The 15,503-nt window shown below is 38.2% G+C and overlaps 2 protein-coding genes across 6 annotated transcripts; one reads left to right on the plus strand and one right to left on the minus strand.

Moving 5' to 3' along the window:
* Positions 1-2,450: 2,450 nt before the first annotated feature.
* Positions 2,451-3,801, plus strand: LOC122650008 (pentatricopeptide repeat-containing protein At3g14580, mitochondrial). Its single transcript, XM_043843297.1, has one exon. The coding sequence runs from the start codon at positions 2,479-2,481 to the stop codon at positions 3,697-3,699; it is 1,221 nt and encodes a 406-aa protein (XP_043699232.1). The 5' UTR covers positions 2,451-2,478; the 3' UTR covers positions 3,700-3,801.
* Positions 3,802-4,112: 311 nt separating this feature from the next.
* Positions 4,113-15,076, minus strand: LOC122650006 (C2 domain-containing protein At1g53590-like). Of its 5 annotated transcripts, none has more exons than XM_043843293.1 (14): positions 15,038-15,076; positions 14,795-14,867; positions 14,268-14,402; positions 13,952-14,026; positions 13,673-13,816; positions 13,276-13,371; positions 12,990-13,121; positions 11,807-11,959; positions 11,667-11,708; positions 11,446-11,494; positions 6,249-6,341; positions 5,968-6,151; positions 5,600-5,723; positions 4,113-5,523 (listed from the first exon to the last, which is right to left on the minus strand). In XM_043843293.1, exons 3-14 carry the CDS (start codon positions 14,391-14,393, stop codon positions 4,411-4,413), a joined length of 2,331 nt encoding a protein of 776 aa, XP_043699228.1. In that variant the 5' UTR covers positions 14,394-14,402; positions 14,795-14,867; positions 15,038-15,076; the 3' UTR covers positions 4,113-4,410. The 5 variants fall into 5 exon arrangements, with proteins under 5 accessions (XP_043699228.1, XP_043699227.1, XP_043699225.1 ...); XM_043843292.1 differs by lacking the exon at positions 15,038-15,076 and adding an exon at positions 14,612-14,669 and having other exon boundaries at positions 14,268-14,398; positions 14,788-14,936; XM_043843290.1 differs by lacking the exon at positions 15,038-15,076 and adding an exon at positions 14,612-14,669 and having other exon boundaries at positions 14,268-14,415; positions 14,788-14,936.
* Positions 15,077-15,503: the final 427 nt, after the last annotated feature.

Below are 15,503 nucleotides of genomic sequence, written 5' to 3' on the forward strand. Positions count from 1 at the left end.
CAAAAAATTCAAGAATCTCTGCCCGTCAATGAAGAGTAGAGTGCAGTTTCCTTATGACGGAATTGCGGCGATCAAGCAGCGAAGCGGGGAGGAAAGAGAAGAGATAGTAGAGAAAATAGATCGGAGAAGGTAAAGGTCTTAGATGAAGGGGAGAGAGAGGAAGAGGGGGCGTCAAGGAAAGTGTTCGAAGATTAAGTGAATGGATTTGGTAGAAATCAGTCCGATTTGAAGAAAATGACGGAGGTGGGAGGATCGAAGGGGGCAGTGTTGCAGGTGGAGTTGCGCAAAGGGGATGAGTGAGAGAGGAGAGATAATAGATAACTCAGGTTCGATTAGGGTTGGTGGGTGAATGCCATAATTCAAATCTGACCGTAGGATTTGAGTATGCCAGATGTCAACCATCAAAGAGGTAAATGGAGCAAAATGGAGTGTGTCAATAATAGAGCAGATAAAAACCCTTTAAGATCAATACACATGTCTCTTAAAACATCCAACGGTCAAAAATTTTAATCCATCTTTTTCTCTTCCCCCTCTCGTTTGACGAAATCCGACCCGTCTTCATTCAAAATCCATCTTTCTCTCCTCAAAACCTTTCGTTTCTCTTTCTCTTCCCCTAAATCTCCATCTTCCCTCACCGCCATTACTATGACTGAGTTATCTCTTGTAAATTTGAAGGTTGATTAAGCAAAGAGTATCAAACTTTGCACCACTAGAGTAGTTCTGAAATGGGTGAGGGATTCATGGAACCAGGCGAGATTGGAACCAAAGCAATATGTTTGGATGAACGAACAAGAAGTTTAGCTTTGGCTTTATTGATTAAGGAATGAATCAAACTGTCAGATCTACTCTAGTGGTGCAAAGTTTGTGATTGAAATTTCCCCTTCTCTAATTGGTTTTCTCCAATGCCTTAGTCTTATCATTTGAAGTTTCATCATGGTAATTCTTTTTGGAAGTGAAGACAGAAAAACTGAAAAACTAATATTGTATTGTAAATATTCAAGGGCAATGAGTGACATATATCAAGCCAACAATGTATGATGATTTTGCTCATAGTAAATGCATGCCTTTTAGTATTCACATGTATCTTATCAAGGTAATAACATCTTGGTAAATTTTCTAATGGTTGGCTCATTTACCTTGCATTTTCAACCATCCGTTATTTTTTTGTTTAAGAATTTTTCAAACCACATGGCTAACTTTGATTTTCAAATTTCACAACCACATAGGGTATCATGAAACTTTGTCCCCAAAATTGGGACATAATCAGTACAACAAACAAGAAAAAATCTCCTTCCATCGCAACAAATTATTAGCGACGGATTGAGATTTGTCGCTCATCTATCAAATGGGGATCCACCACCATAATCATTTATGATGGAAATTGGCTTTTGTTGAGACTAATTTTAAGTGTAACAGACAATATCTTCCGTGACAATAAAAACATGCAATGTTGAGCTATAAAGACGAAAATGTCTGTCCCTAAAAACCGGCATAGTGGTCACATAAAAATTCAACATTTTCCATCGCTAAAAAGACATTAGTCTGCTAATTCTACTGACAGTTAAAAAAATTCCATCATAAATAAGTTTATTGAAAAAAATATTACATTTATAACCAAAATTTCCCCTATAATTATATTTGTAGGAAAATAAAACTAACCACACCACATCCATTAAGGAAACTTACAAACTACAAACACTACATCATATGTGGTATTACCCTCGGACCAACAGTTATGTTAATTTGTTATTTGATGTGGTGGGTGAAAAATTCTTTTTGTCAGCTGTTCATGCTAATTATTGCTTTAAAGCGCAGAGATGAGATTTATGGGAAGATTTAGTCTAAGCTTCTCTGGTAAATCTGCTTGGGATAATATCCGAACGAATCTTCCTCAAATGTCGTGGTATTCTTTGGTGTGGAATAAAAATCTAATTATGTAATAATCAATTTTTCAAAGGTGAATCTTGGTGCATGCAACGGTAAAATTGCTCCATTATGACCAAGTGATCATGGTATTCGTTAGCCCTACTTCTATATGTATTTGATGCCCTATCCTCCCGCTTCATGTAGTCCTTGTTCAATGGCCCTTCTGCTTCATCTAGAGACTTTACATATCCATACTAATACTAAAGGATAAAAAAATAAAAATAAAAAAAACAAGTCCAATGTGCATCGGACGGCTGGGCAAGTTGGCACATACCCCAAGGCCAGCGCTAACCGTCTAGTGCGTCCAGCTTTGAAGAGGATTTTTGCACAAATAAAATGGAATGGGAACTCAAGCTGAATAGAAGAAGGGATTTTGAATTCTTGAATTGTCGGTATCCAAGCCCAAGGGTCAGACGATTTTAACGTTAGATTCAGTCCCTATTCTCCAGCAAAGAAGTTAGTCTAGAGAGAGGAGGTCGATTGTTCAGAATACTTTGCCAGAATTTAGAGCAATTCCTTGGTACTTTGCTTTCATCACCACTGAATCCAAAAATGGCCCATAGATTGGTTTCTCGCAGTCGGTATAAGATACCCAAATCAATCTTCCGTTTAACTTTTTTGGTCGATCTGGGTATTATCAGGTTATCAAGCTGTAATCTTTCTTCTTATCATTCTGCTACTGCAACTATTGATCAGATGAAAGTGTTGGATCGCTTGAATCATAAAGACTGGTTAGCACCCAATGAAGTCTTAAAAATTTTCAAGCCCCTTAGGGATTCTGAATTGATTCTTAATGTCTTGGAGAGAGTATCCAAACGCAAGGATTACAAACCCAATGAAGCACTTTTCACCCTTGTGATTGAGAAGCTCGCCCAAGCCAAGAAATTTGATGCCATCGAAGAAGTGTTTAAGAGGATTAAAAGAGAAAGGGGTTGTAGGCTCTCCGATGATTTCTTCTTTGGTGTGATCAAAATATACGGAAACATGGCCGGTTATATCGATAAAGCGATTCAGACTCTCTTCAGTATGCCAGAGTTCAATTGCTGGCCTGAAGTCAGGACCTTCAATTTCGTTCTTAACATGCTTGTTTCAGCCAAACAGTTCGATGTGATTCATGAAGTTTACTTGGGTGCCCCTAGATTGGGTGTGACAATCGACGCTTGTTGCCTCAACATTCTGATCAAAGGTTTGTGTGACTGTGACAAGTTGGATTCTGCCTTCGCATTGCTCGATGAATTTCCCAAACAGGGTTGCAGGCCTACCGTGAAGACCTACTCGACTTTGATGCATAGCCTCTGTGAGCATGGTAGAGTTGATGAAGCGTTTGAGTTTTTTGAGAGGATGGAGAGAGAGGGTTGCTTTCCTGATACGATTTCGTTCAATGTACTGATCTCAGGGTTGTGTAAGCAGGGGAGAGTGAGCGAAGGAATGGAGCTTCTGGAGAAAATGAAGTTTAAGGGTTGTTACCCGAATTCTGGATCATATCAAACTGTCTTGTATGGTTTACTTGATTCTGAGAAATTTGTTGAGGCTAAGCGTTTCATTGAAGTGATGCTTAATGAGGGTCGGCTCCCGAGTTTTCTTTCTTACAAGTTAGTGATTCAGGGCCTCTGTGAGGAAAACTTATTGGAAGATGTTGATGTGGTTTTGAGGCAGATGATACATCAGGGATTTATCCCGAAGATGGGGTTGTGGAGGAAGATCATTGAGAGTATATTTCCTGGGAAGAACAGAAACATCTGCCTCTCTTACTGTCAAGTTATTTATGAGTAGTTAAATCTGGAATGTTGCTTCCCTGATGTGATTTATCTGCCATGAATTAACGAAGGAGTCTCACTTGGGTGATTGACAACTAAATTGTTTCCTGGGATGGGGAATCACTCAATTGCACGAGTTACAGGGAGGAGTCACAGGGACAATTCGTTCGCAAATGGGAGAGAGCACATAAGCCTCCATCAAACCGCACAGGAATTTTGGTGTGAAGGTAGTTACTCCGATCTGGTCCTCGAAACTGAGTCCCAGTATCAAGCAACAAAAACTGTACTCGAATTATATACTGGGTTGAATAAAGAAAGGTTGCCAAGTTACGTTTCATGTACAATCTGGAAACTGGAATTAGAGATTACTAGTAAGAACATAAACTAGTTCATGTTTGAGGGCTATACTGTTAAGAAAATAAGTTGGAAACACTTGCAATCATATGATTTCACTTCTCAAAAATCAAAAGAAAAAACAAAAAATTCTTACAGAAGAGGCTCGCAATTTGCCTGCCCGAAAATAAAATAAAATAAAGATACTATTTTACAGATGATTCTTACAAGAAGGCGATTATGATCATTCCTACAAATCCTGAAGTATATGACAATTACTTCATCAGGCAAGCTGATTCTGAAAACTGAAATGGTATATTAGTATTCATCCATAATGGAAGACCATCGGAGAGTACTGTGGATCACCAAAAAATTCTGTGACTTACTTTGCTTCCTAGTTAGCTTGAGAGGGTTTGGGGTTCAAGGATTCTTCAACTACTCTTCCATCATGCATATCAGAGCATCTTGTTCCATCAAGAGAAGTCCTTCCTTCATCATTGTGAAAAACCTCCACGACAGTAACAGAGTTTGTTGGGGAGCTGCAATGGCCCACCTGGGCATTTTGATCCTTCAAATCCAGAGGTTCCCTGCCATGTTCCAATATGAAAGTTGAATCAACGGGGATCCCATCAAATCTAGGGGTCTGACTGTAATCCCTTGTAGAGGTAGTAGATACCTCATCAGAGGAGTCTGATTCTAAAATAGTGCCCCTCTCAGTCAACAATGAGCGTAATTCCCCTTTAGATCCTTGGGTATCAGTCTCTGTCGACACTGATCTTGGATCCCCTTTGCATTTTTTCGATAATTTCCTTGATAGTGATTGCTTTAGCCCATGAGCAGACTTTCCAGCATGCTTGAGAACGCTCTTTGCCATCCCTTTCATGTTGCCCTTTCCTGGGCTTTCAGATAAACTTCCATCAGGACTTGAGCTCCCCTTTTCTGCTCTTGGGTCTTTGACAGTAGCTGGAATAGTAACATTATCGTCCACAATAAGTTTCACACCAGTCGTCTTCTCATTGACTGCCAGAAGGTTGACATGTGGTGAGTGAAAAACCTCGCTTGTGTTGTTAAGCTCCTCCCTTCTAGGGCTCCTGTGAAAAAACAAACTGAGTTTCTGTAGGCCCTTTTGAACCATCTTCAGCGGTTTTGGTCTACTTTCCGCTAGATTTCCATCACTGCTGCTACTGTCATATTTGTTGGACACTGCTGCTGCTGAATTGGCACTACCTATGGTATCATTATCCTCCCTTTGTATTTGGGTCTCAAAGTGCCTACTCTTCCCTTTTCTAGGTTCCCAAGTTTGTGAGACATCACTTCCTGGGTGATGGATCCATACTCCAGTCTGTTGTTGCCCTTCAAAGTTGATGGGTTCAAATTTATCTGCAAATTTTGGAGACTGTTCAGATGATCCATTTGATTCAGAACCTTTTTGAGTAGTTTCAGCTGCAGCAAAGCTTTTATTTTCTTCCTTGTTTAACGGTTCCTCAAGGCCAAAACAGTCTTCTCCCTGTAGAAATTTGCCTTGAATTCAGGGAAAACTCTAAACTAAAATTTTCATTTCAGGTAAGAGACAAAATATGTACCTTCCCATTGATATCAACCACAGTAACGACCAGATGCAATCTACCCATTTTAATGTTCTTAAGAGGCAGCCACATGTCATGCCTTTGCCTGTCCCTTAGGTCACTGATGTTCACAGAACAGTCTCTGTTGATAGCAGGAACCTTTAAGTACACTTGAATATATCAATCTAAGACAATATTGTGGGTACACCCTTACTCTCCCCCCCCCCCCCTTTCTGGGAAGAAAAATGACAATAGTAAACTCTTGGTTTTTTCCCCCCTCTAAGGGGCAGAGGATGATATTAAGAGAAGTGTATTGCACATAACATTTCACTTAAAACCAGTAAATTATTATTGAAGGGGTTAGAGGTCGGGGTTGAGACACAAACCCAAGGGTATCATCAAGGAAGTGGTCCTTGTCACGAACTTCAAGATTTAGTATATTTGGCGACTCCCATGTACATATGGGGATTTTGAATTCCTCTTGCCATATTGGAGTCAGAGTTTTCTTTTGAATCTTTGTTTGAAATCTGTAAGGGCCAAGCTGTCCCTTAACATAAGGATCAGCCAATCCTACAAAAAAGATCCAGTCAAAATCCATCAGAGAACTATATGAGGTTAGAGTAATAACATATTGGATATTGAGTATCCATAGCTTAGTGTAACTAACCATTTGGATCTGATGGTTTCATGTCTGCTGCTTCCACAATTTCTACTCTAGCATACGCAATGGGATCTTTCTCATCCACAGTGAACCAACTTTCTGAAAAAATTTGAGGCAACAACAGATCATGAATAATTGGCACCTTTATTCTGTACAAGCAGCAAGCAACAAAAGATAACAGAAAACACTTCACCCCCACACAGACACTCATCATACAAAGAAATATATTATTGATGGAGGTGATAGCTTAGACAAAAACATGAGGAGGCGCCTAGGTCATATTGTTATCCTTCAAGATTTAACTGGGTCTTGAAAAATGGACAACCTAGTTAGCAGTTAGCTTCACGGATTAAAAATTCCATCTCATAGGCAACTAGGTTGTCGTGATGACAAGTCAATAATGTCCAATGGGTTAGTCAATATTGCATGGTTGGAGCATGATACCATGTGATCTAGGAAATTATACACTAGAGAGTTCCTAAAGCTGTAAGTTCTAACCAATCCAACAAGACTTAGTTATGGTGCAGTACAAGCATAAATATTAAAAAAAATTTCACCAAATAATTATATAAAAAAGGCGAATTATTACCATCACAAGGTCTGTTATTTCTCTAAACATCACAAAGCATCTATTCTGCCATGTAGACAGATGATGTGTCCATTCCAACAGTTGTATAGAGAGGACATGGTCTAGATTAGCCACGTGACAAATGAGTCTAATTCAATCAAATACCCCCTTTTGTATCGACATGCATACTGTGTATATCCATGCATGTATACCAACACTCGAGACATTACTGTACACTGTACCAACTTTGAGCAGAAATACACAATTTAGATTAAAAAAATCATAAAAATGGATGGCTTAGATTTATCTTGTGATTTTGGGAAATGTCACCTTCCGTTCTTACATCGATAACTACCCAAAAAAAAGGTCAAACCAAATGAATTAAGAAAGTTGAAAACTATATCTAAATAAAAAAATTGGTCATTGTGTTTAGAGAAATCAATCAAACTAAACCAAGAGAAATAGGACTGGTAAAATGAAAGAAAAAAGCATTAGGGTTTTTGAAAACATCTTAAGACTTATATAAAGCAAATTTTGCCTTGTCCATAGTCCATACAACTGATGCTGTCTATCCAAGTGTGACATAATAATGTAGTTCTAGATTGGTAGGAGACCAACTAGAAGCCAGTAAACCAGGATCTGCTATGAACACTAAATCGGCTAGGCTAAGATAGGTGTTTTTGGTGAAATTAGGGTTAGGGTTTGATGTGTGGGTTATGTCAAGTTGATGTAGGGGAGTTTATCAGTGAAGGTCCTGAGATGTTTTGATGGAGGGAACTATGTAAACTTGAATGGGCAGCAGGTTAGGGTTAGGTTTTCTGGGTTTTTGAAGAGAGGAATATGGGTGATGCAGAACTCTCAGGTTTCGTGGATGGCTGGTTATGTCTGGTCAGGTTTTTTATGTTGGAAAAGTGAAAAATAAAAGGGGGGATTGTTAAGGTTGGGATGTAGAAGGTTAGGAGAAGAATGATGGTGGGTTGCGGATGTAGGACTTTAGTTCTGCATCACAAAATTACGAGAGGTTTCTTGGATGGCCCAACTAGGAGAAACTTCACAGGTTTGATGGGGCCAACAATTTGTGAAAAACTAGAAACAAGATCCCCTACTCACATGTCTTCAACCCAAAAGGGGTTGGCTTGAGTGACAAAATGAAGCTTTAAAAATTCAGTTGAAAAATAAAAATTTTAAAAAGAACTGAAAAGAAATGGACAGTTGAAAATACAAGGGAAAATACCAATTCATGTGACCATAAATGACTGGATTTGAAAATTGGACACGTGGGCAATCCAGGCACCCTTATGTACCCAACACTTGGCATTGCCACAGCACCCTTACGACCATTACGTGGCAAAACTAGGTGGTCCGTCAAGTAGATTACTTCCTCTACTGCCTTCCAGTAAAACCTTTTCCCTAAGCAGACGAAACAGAAAACTTCCAAGGCTAGGGTTTATGAAAATTTACTGGCAAGACAATCTCTTACGTTAATCTAGAAGGTTTTAATGAAGGGAATTAAATATTGGTCTCACAAAGATGAAAAGATAGAAGTAGTAATACAGTAGTTTGTATTACCAGATAAAACTCAACTCATTGAAGAATTTGGAAAGTAGTAGCACAGACATATGAACTACACTAGTTCTGCAATCTAACAATATGGAGAACTAGATGTAGAATTATAGAATACAGCAAGATGGATGACTGCAAGGAAAATGCTATTGTCTCCTTGCCCTAAGAATTATTTAATTAGTTTCCAATAACACAAATTGATGAGAGGAAGCCCCACTGATGAAAATATGTAGAACAACCAAGCAAGCAATTGATATCAAAATATTCAAGCATAAGGATAAGGTTAAGTGCCAGTACAGGCACGGGTGTGTCTGTGGGCATTCATGTAAGGAGACCGGCCCAGACTACCTTGAGGGTGGTATTTCTTCCCCCGCCCTTCTCCCCAATCAATCCTTTCTTTCATTTAAGAGAATGGGTTATATCTAAAGCTCACCTTATATCCCATTTTAAGGATATATCCAGTTTGGCCCATCACTGTTTTATGGGTTGATTGGTTCTTATTTGGCCAAGGATATTTGGCTCTATGATTCATGTGTTATTTTCCCATAAACTGGGCACATAATATGATCCCTTTCTACTTTGGGCGCTCTTTCAAAGTGTAGGACCCTTTTGGTGGTCTAGGGTAACTTGAGTGTTTTATGGGGTCCAGACCTTTTATTTGCAATACTTTTCTTTTCGGCCGACATGGCTATTTCATAAACAGTGTTTCAAAAGAATCGTATTTAGGGTTTAGGTTTTTGAATTTTATGTAAAGGAGATCTTTCCAGAACAATAATGATATTTAAGATTCTATAAGGACTGTTTTCTGGGGAAAATGTAAGTTGGATACCACTTCGCTTAATATATTAGTACGGATACCAGTCACATGCATATCATTCAATATGAACATTACTACAAACTTTATTTAAAATTTTACTTATTCCATAATTAATCTACAAGGGGTCCCAGGTTTTCCTGGCCTTTGCCCCGGTGAAAATTATATCAATCAAACATTAGCATCGTAACTCCTTTTGTATGGGATATCTGCAGATTCTGCACGCATCAGCCAGCCAACTAGCCACATATCAAAACACCTGTTAGGCATGTAAAAATACTTTCCATGCACAAAAGGATGTTTAGAGGCATGAACAGTGTGTATCCAACACAATCATAAGTTCATAACTTTTGTGAATTGTGTGTGTGGTATGGCTCTGTTACTGGTTCCTCTTCATAGTCAGAAGCTGATCTAATTCCTTTCTGAGGTGCCTTTTAATGTTGAGATGAACTCAGTAACATTTCTGCAAAGCAGAATCATCCAAATCCTATAGCATTGTAGTAGAACTTTCTACAAAGCATAACTGAACTGAAGCCAACAATCCTCATTCTATTTGTCTGCTTTGCGTCAGCGATCAAATCCTGCTCAGAAATTCCAGTCCATCTACTGTACTATTGTTTATCAGAAGTCATTGTGATTTTTCACATGGCTTGACACATGTCCTTCTGTGTCCTACCCTTGTCCTCTAGATTCTTCAAGTAGCACCTTTTAGTTCCTCACTATTCACAGTTGTCAGTCTTCATTGCACATGGCCAAACCATCACCCCTTGTGGCTTTCTTCAAGTCTCAACCGAAGTCCTTGGTTATCTCCTAATCTATTTACAGCCTCCACAACTTGCAACCCATAATTACTGTCTATTGCAATTCTTAGTCTTCATCTCACATTATCCAAACAATTATAACCAATTTCTTTGAACATATCACCTATTGGGGCTACCCATAATTCCCATGAATGCAATCATTCCTAATTATACCATTCATAATATAGCCACTCACTCATCTGAACATTCTCATCTCAGCTAACTCACCTATGCGTGTTTTTGTTTCTTCACTTTTCAGTATTCTGCTCCATAAAGCATGCAGGTATTCATAACCATCTTATAAAATCTCCCCTGGAATTGAATGCTATATCATCAACCAGATAGCACTCGAGAATCATGTTTCCACTTTCATTAACTGCAGTCCAATTCAATGAACATTCTATGAAATTTCTCCCTCACAAACGATTCAAGAAAACAAAAGAATATTTAGGGGCATATCTCTTCACCACTAATCATGAATACCCCCTTTTCAACCCCAAAACTTCTATTGAAATTTTCATCTTTCTTAAGACTGGCTTATCTTAAAATCGTCTAGTTCAAAAGCATACCTCCATTTCGATCCAACTTGGATGAGCTCCTATCTGATCTCACATTCTCACTCATTACAACCATGTCATCAATAAAAGAAATAAAAAAGTTTAAAAACTTCGTAAGATATTCTTCTATTGTAACAACCTTCTTCTTCCAGTTTGATTCTTGACTTAAAACAACTCAACAAAACCATTGCCAACTAAATTTCTAGAGCCTTTTTTTTTTTTTTTAAAGTGGTACTATAAAAAAAAAAGTTCTAAGTGGGGAAACCTATTAACCTACTTCTCCTCCTTCAAGCGTATTCTTGAGAAAACCCTCCACTTCATTTTCTTTGATTCATTCTTTCTTTCGTTCATTTATCTGCTCTCTCTTTTTCCCCACTCCCTTAACTACTCAACAGTTTTTTCCTCAACCCAAACCAACAAAATCATCGCCATCCTCATTATCTAACCAAAGCTTCAGCTCTCCATCCTCATTTTACCACTTACAAAGGACAGATCCCTTCTGATTCTGGAAAGGTTTGCTTTATGAATTTAAACCCTTTATTACAAGCATAATTGTACTCCGTAAAAGGGAATCTGTTTGGTGTAGAATCCTGAAATATGTTCGGAAAAGGAAGGAAAAGGAAATGCTGCTTGTTAATAAAAAGGTAAAATGCAATATACTCCGTGGTGCTTGCGAAAGTTCCAAAATTAGCAGAGTTGTACAGAGAAATGAGTGGTTACATGACTAGAGACACGTCATGAAATTCTTGGGAAGACTAACAAACTCTATGGGACTGGTACCAACCAAACAATTAGCTGACAGTATTGGTTTATAAATATAGTTTCATCACTTCCCATCAAAATGACACCACACTTCCAGCTGTTAAGCTCTAAACCTGATAGTTATTTTTGTCACAGTTACCTGTTGGTTCTGAAACAAATTTTTCCACATCAACAACCAGCATATTGGGCTGAAAAGTTAAAAAAAGTTCAAGTAAGAACAAATAATTAAAAATGAAATTTTGAAATTTGAAAATTACTAGTGCATCCTAAAGCAACTAAAGCAAGGAGGGAAAAACAAAAAAGCAAAAAACAAAAAATTGACAGAGGTAACAACTTATCAACAGCTAATGCAGAACTAACCTCAACAAGTGTCTGTTCAAAAGCAACAGCAAGAAGATTATCCTGATCAAAAGAAACATTATGCAAATGGTCAAATTCCTCGGAAAAGAAACAAAAAAGATGTAACCATGTAGTCCATGAAACATGGCATAAATGCTTACAAGCCATCCTGCTATCCCTGGAAGTTCTGTGACATCAAGTCCATGATTGAAGATGGGTTTTACCGTCATCTGGAAATAAGGTGGCTCAACAAAGCACACCCGCAAACGTCCAAGAAAAGGCCACTCACGGAGGAACCTCACACCAACCAAGACCTAGAAAAGAGAGGGAAAAAAAACTTATCATGATACTAGACACACAAAAAATAGTGAGAGAGATTAATTCAAATTGTATCTTCATATGCTTCTACAAGTTTCATTATTAAATTCAGTAAAAGATCTGCTTCTAAAATCCAAACCATTCATTGCCTCACGTATCAATTCATATCATCAGAACATCCCCTTCCCCCCCCCCCCCAAAAAAAAAAAAAAAAAGAGTTAGTAATTACATTTCAACTTTTCCAGAATGACCACAAATTGAATATTCTTAAAATTTTGAAGCATCAAATTAAGCTTGAGAGATCAACCACTGAGAAAACCTATTGAAAAACCTAATCTACAGAAAACCTGATGTAAATGAAGGTGTCCAGTACAACTAATATACAGCTGAAATACCCCATATTTCATTCATTCATCCTTTTGAAAAACTTACTCTACAGAAAAGACAGACTGATTCAAATCTCTTAATAGCAGAAAACCCTCATTAAAATTTTGTGCCATTTCCCAGAACCTGGCTAGGCATAATTGTCTTTTGTAAGTTCTTTACTTGCAGAGGGTAAGAAGCTTTGAAGTTGCAGTTGCAGCTGTTTCAGATGGTAAAGGCCATGGCGTGTTGCTGCCAGGTCCTGGGATCCAATCTTGCCCTCACCATATCCCATGGGAGGGTTAAGGGGTGGGGAGAAAGATGTAAGTACCAACAAAAAAATGAAGAAAAGAAAGTTAAGAAGCCTCCTGTTCACATTCCACTGTAAGTTTGAAACTTATTAGATGCCCAAGTAGGGATTCCATACTGTTTTTGTCTATTTGTTCTTTTCATCTCTTTTCCCCCTCATGGTGTGCTGATTTCTATCAGTTGGATGCTTGTTTACTGTTTCAATGAAACACTTCTCACCAAATTTGTGTAATTTCCATCACATTATTACATAAATTATCATCAATGAGCGGTAAAATAATCCTTTCAAAATGAAAGCTTGACGTCCAATCAAATCAAAGTAACTTCAAAAGTTAAAAACCATCAGTTTTTTACCTTTCCTTCGACATGCATGCCCGTCACATGCAACTTAGCCCAAATGCCAAATCCTAGCCTTTTCCTCAGCTTCACAGCAAGTATCCCACTCATATCATCCCCAGAGAGAAAATTCATTCCCAACTCCAGAACCTGCATTCACTTAATTGTAAACTTTCCATTACAAAAAATAGGAAATATTAACCCTCACCCCCCCCCCCCCCAAAAAAAATAAAATTTAAACATAAATAAATAAAAGCCCAGAGCAACATAGATCTGCTTGAATGGTAGGAACAGTGACTTATACCAAGTGATCATCATCAGCACATTGGCGAAGAACCCTAATATCTGTGAAAATTGGTGGGGTCCTTCCCAAGTACAGGTGCTGAACCACTGCTTTCTTCTGCATATATAATAGAATGTAAACGAAATTAATTTCTCAATGGACCACAATGAAAACATCAATCAAATTTTACACTGACATCTTAATACAGAGTCCGTGGTAACCGAACTGCTACATAGTCAGTCACAACTTAACCCCAAACAGCACAGATCAGGGCCACGATAAAAAAGATTTGGCTACAATGGTTATACTCTCCATATTAAATATTATTGGTAATGGGATTCGAAGCAGATCAATGCAGCAAGAAAGTACATCTTAGGATGATCTCTGGATTACAAATACTCAGAAAGTAAATTCATACAGCAGTCCAAGGTTTGTACTTCTCCAAGAACCAAGGTATAAGAGGAAGAAGGAGTTTCTGTGATGCAATCTGCTCCATGCATATTGGCCAGATTTTCTCTACTGCATGGTTCAACCACCGCACTGTCTCTGCATCAGAAAGTACCTGAAAGACCCAGAAAAACTTAATCAGGCAATTTGATGCCACAGCATTAAAAGTCCTCATTTGTTCATAAATTGACACTGGAAAACTGGAAGCACAAACGTAACAACTACAACCATACTAGCAAGATGAAAATACCCTTCTCTGATTTGCTTGCTTTTTTTCCTCGAATTGTAATTTCCTCCGCAGCCTCAGAGTATAACGCTCGTGAACCTTTCAGAAGAGAAACAAAAGCTCAGATTGGGAAGTAGGAGACATAGAGGCATATTATGAGGAAACATGATGTGACCCATCTCAATTAAATGCCAGATTCAGGAGCGAAATTTTAATTTAGTTTCCTGCTTAATTAAAGAATCACCATTGAACAAAGTAGATGGAGCTGAAACATTCAAAACATGGTGATTTACCCAGAGAAAAAAAGAAACATTCAAACATGAAGGGGCAATAGAAATACCTGATAGAGATAGATCAAACATATGAAGTAAAAGACAGGATGACACCAACTGAACGAAGACAAGAACCAAAGCACCACGAACACAATGGCGACATGATGTATCATAGAGACCTCCGTTATATCCATCCCTTCTGTCGAAGCACAGACCCCATTAATTATAGTAACACTCCATAAAAACTGACAAGTTACAACTTCCCCTTCCACAAACTTAACAGAATTGAATCACAAACATCTCACAACACAGAGTCATGAACTACTTAAATCTCAGAACTTCCATTTCCCTGTGTACAACTATCGTTCAAAACTTTCAAAAAGATTGATTCTCAATGAAATCACGCATATACCTATAGATTCCTCCTTTCGTTTCACCTTCACTGGGTTACAAATCCATCAATTTCAAAACTTAACGGTAAAAAATCGGGTGATGGAAAAAAAAAATACCAAAACGAGAATCCAAGAGATACAGAACAAGACTTCCATCAAATCAAACAGTAAGCAAACAAAAGACGTAAACCCATACTTATTCGTCTACTCTATTTCCAATCAAGCAGAAATGGAACGTCGAAGCCTTCTGATTCATCAATTGAAGTGTCAGAAAACCTAAAACACCAAAACTCATACTCCCTTCAAACTGAAAGTGAAATTATGCAATCAATGCGTCAAAGCAGAGGTCTCACGTATCTGCAAATTCAAAATTCATCATTTATTCTTCTACTCTATTTCCAATCAACCACAATACAAATGTTGAATTAAGGATAAGGTTTTCTGACCGGTTTCTGTCGAAGATTCTGTAGTTTTTCAGTTGTCGGAGACGTGAAAGGAAAGCCGCACCGAGTGAGATGCAGATTGCAGAGGATTTGCCGATGTGGAGGGCGATGTACCTTGTAAGCATTGGGTGACTGTTTCAAAATCTAATTTCCATGATTCGTTTGACCAACGGATCGATTGCCGTGTCGGTTTGACATATAATCTACGTGTCGGCAAAGGGAGGAGAGAAGACCGAGAGGTCAGAGGCTTTCAAACCCTCCACCTAAAAAATGTAAGAGGCGAGAGGAATATTTAGATGTATACGCGGCGAGATATGGATTTATGCTGATGACTCCTTATCTTCCTTTGAAAATATCCTGGTCCCTAGGTCTGGACCGTTTGATGATCATATCGTCGATCTCAAGTTTTCATTACTTTTTTACCAGGAAAAAATATAAACTTTCCATTACTTTATATTTTTATGGTCAA

Source organism: Telopea speciosissima, chromosome 2 (assembly GCF_018873765.1).
Source record: "Telopea speciosissima isolate NSW1024214 ecotype Mountain lineage chromosome 2, Tspe_v1, whole genome shotgun sequence".
Lineage (NCBI taxonomy): Eukaryota > Viridiplantae > Streptophyta > Magnoliopsida > Proteales > Proteaceae > Telopea > Telopea speciosissima.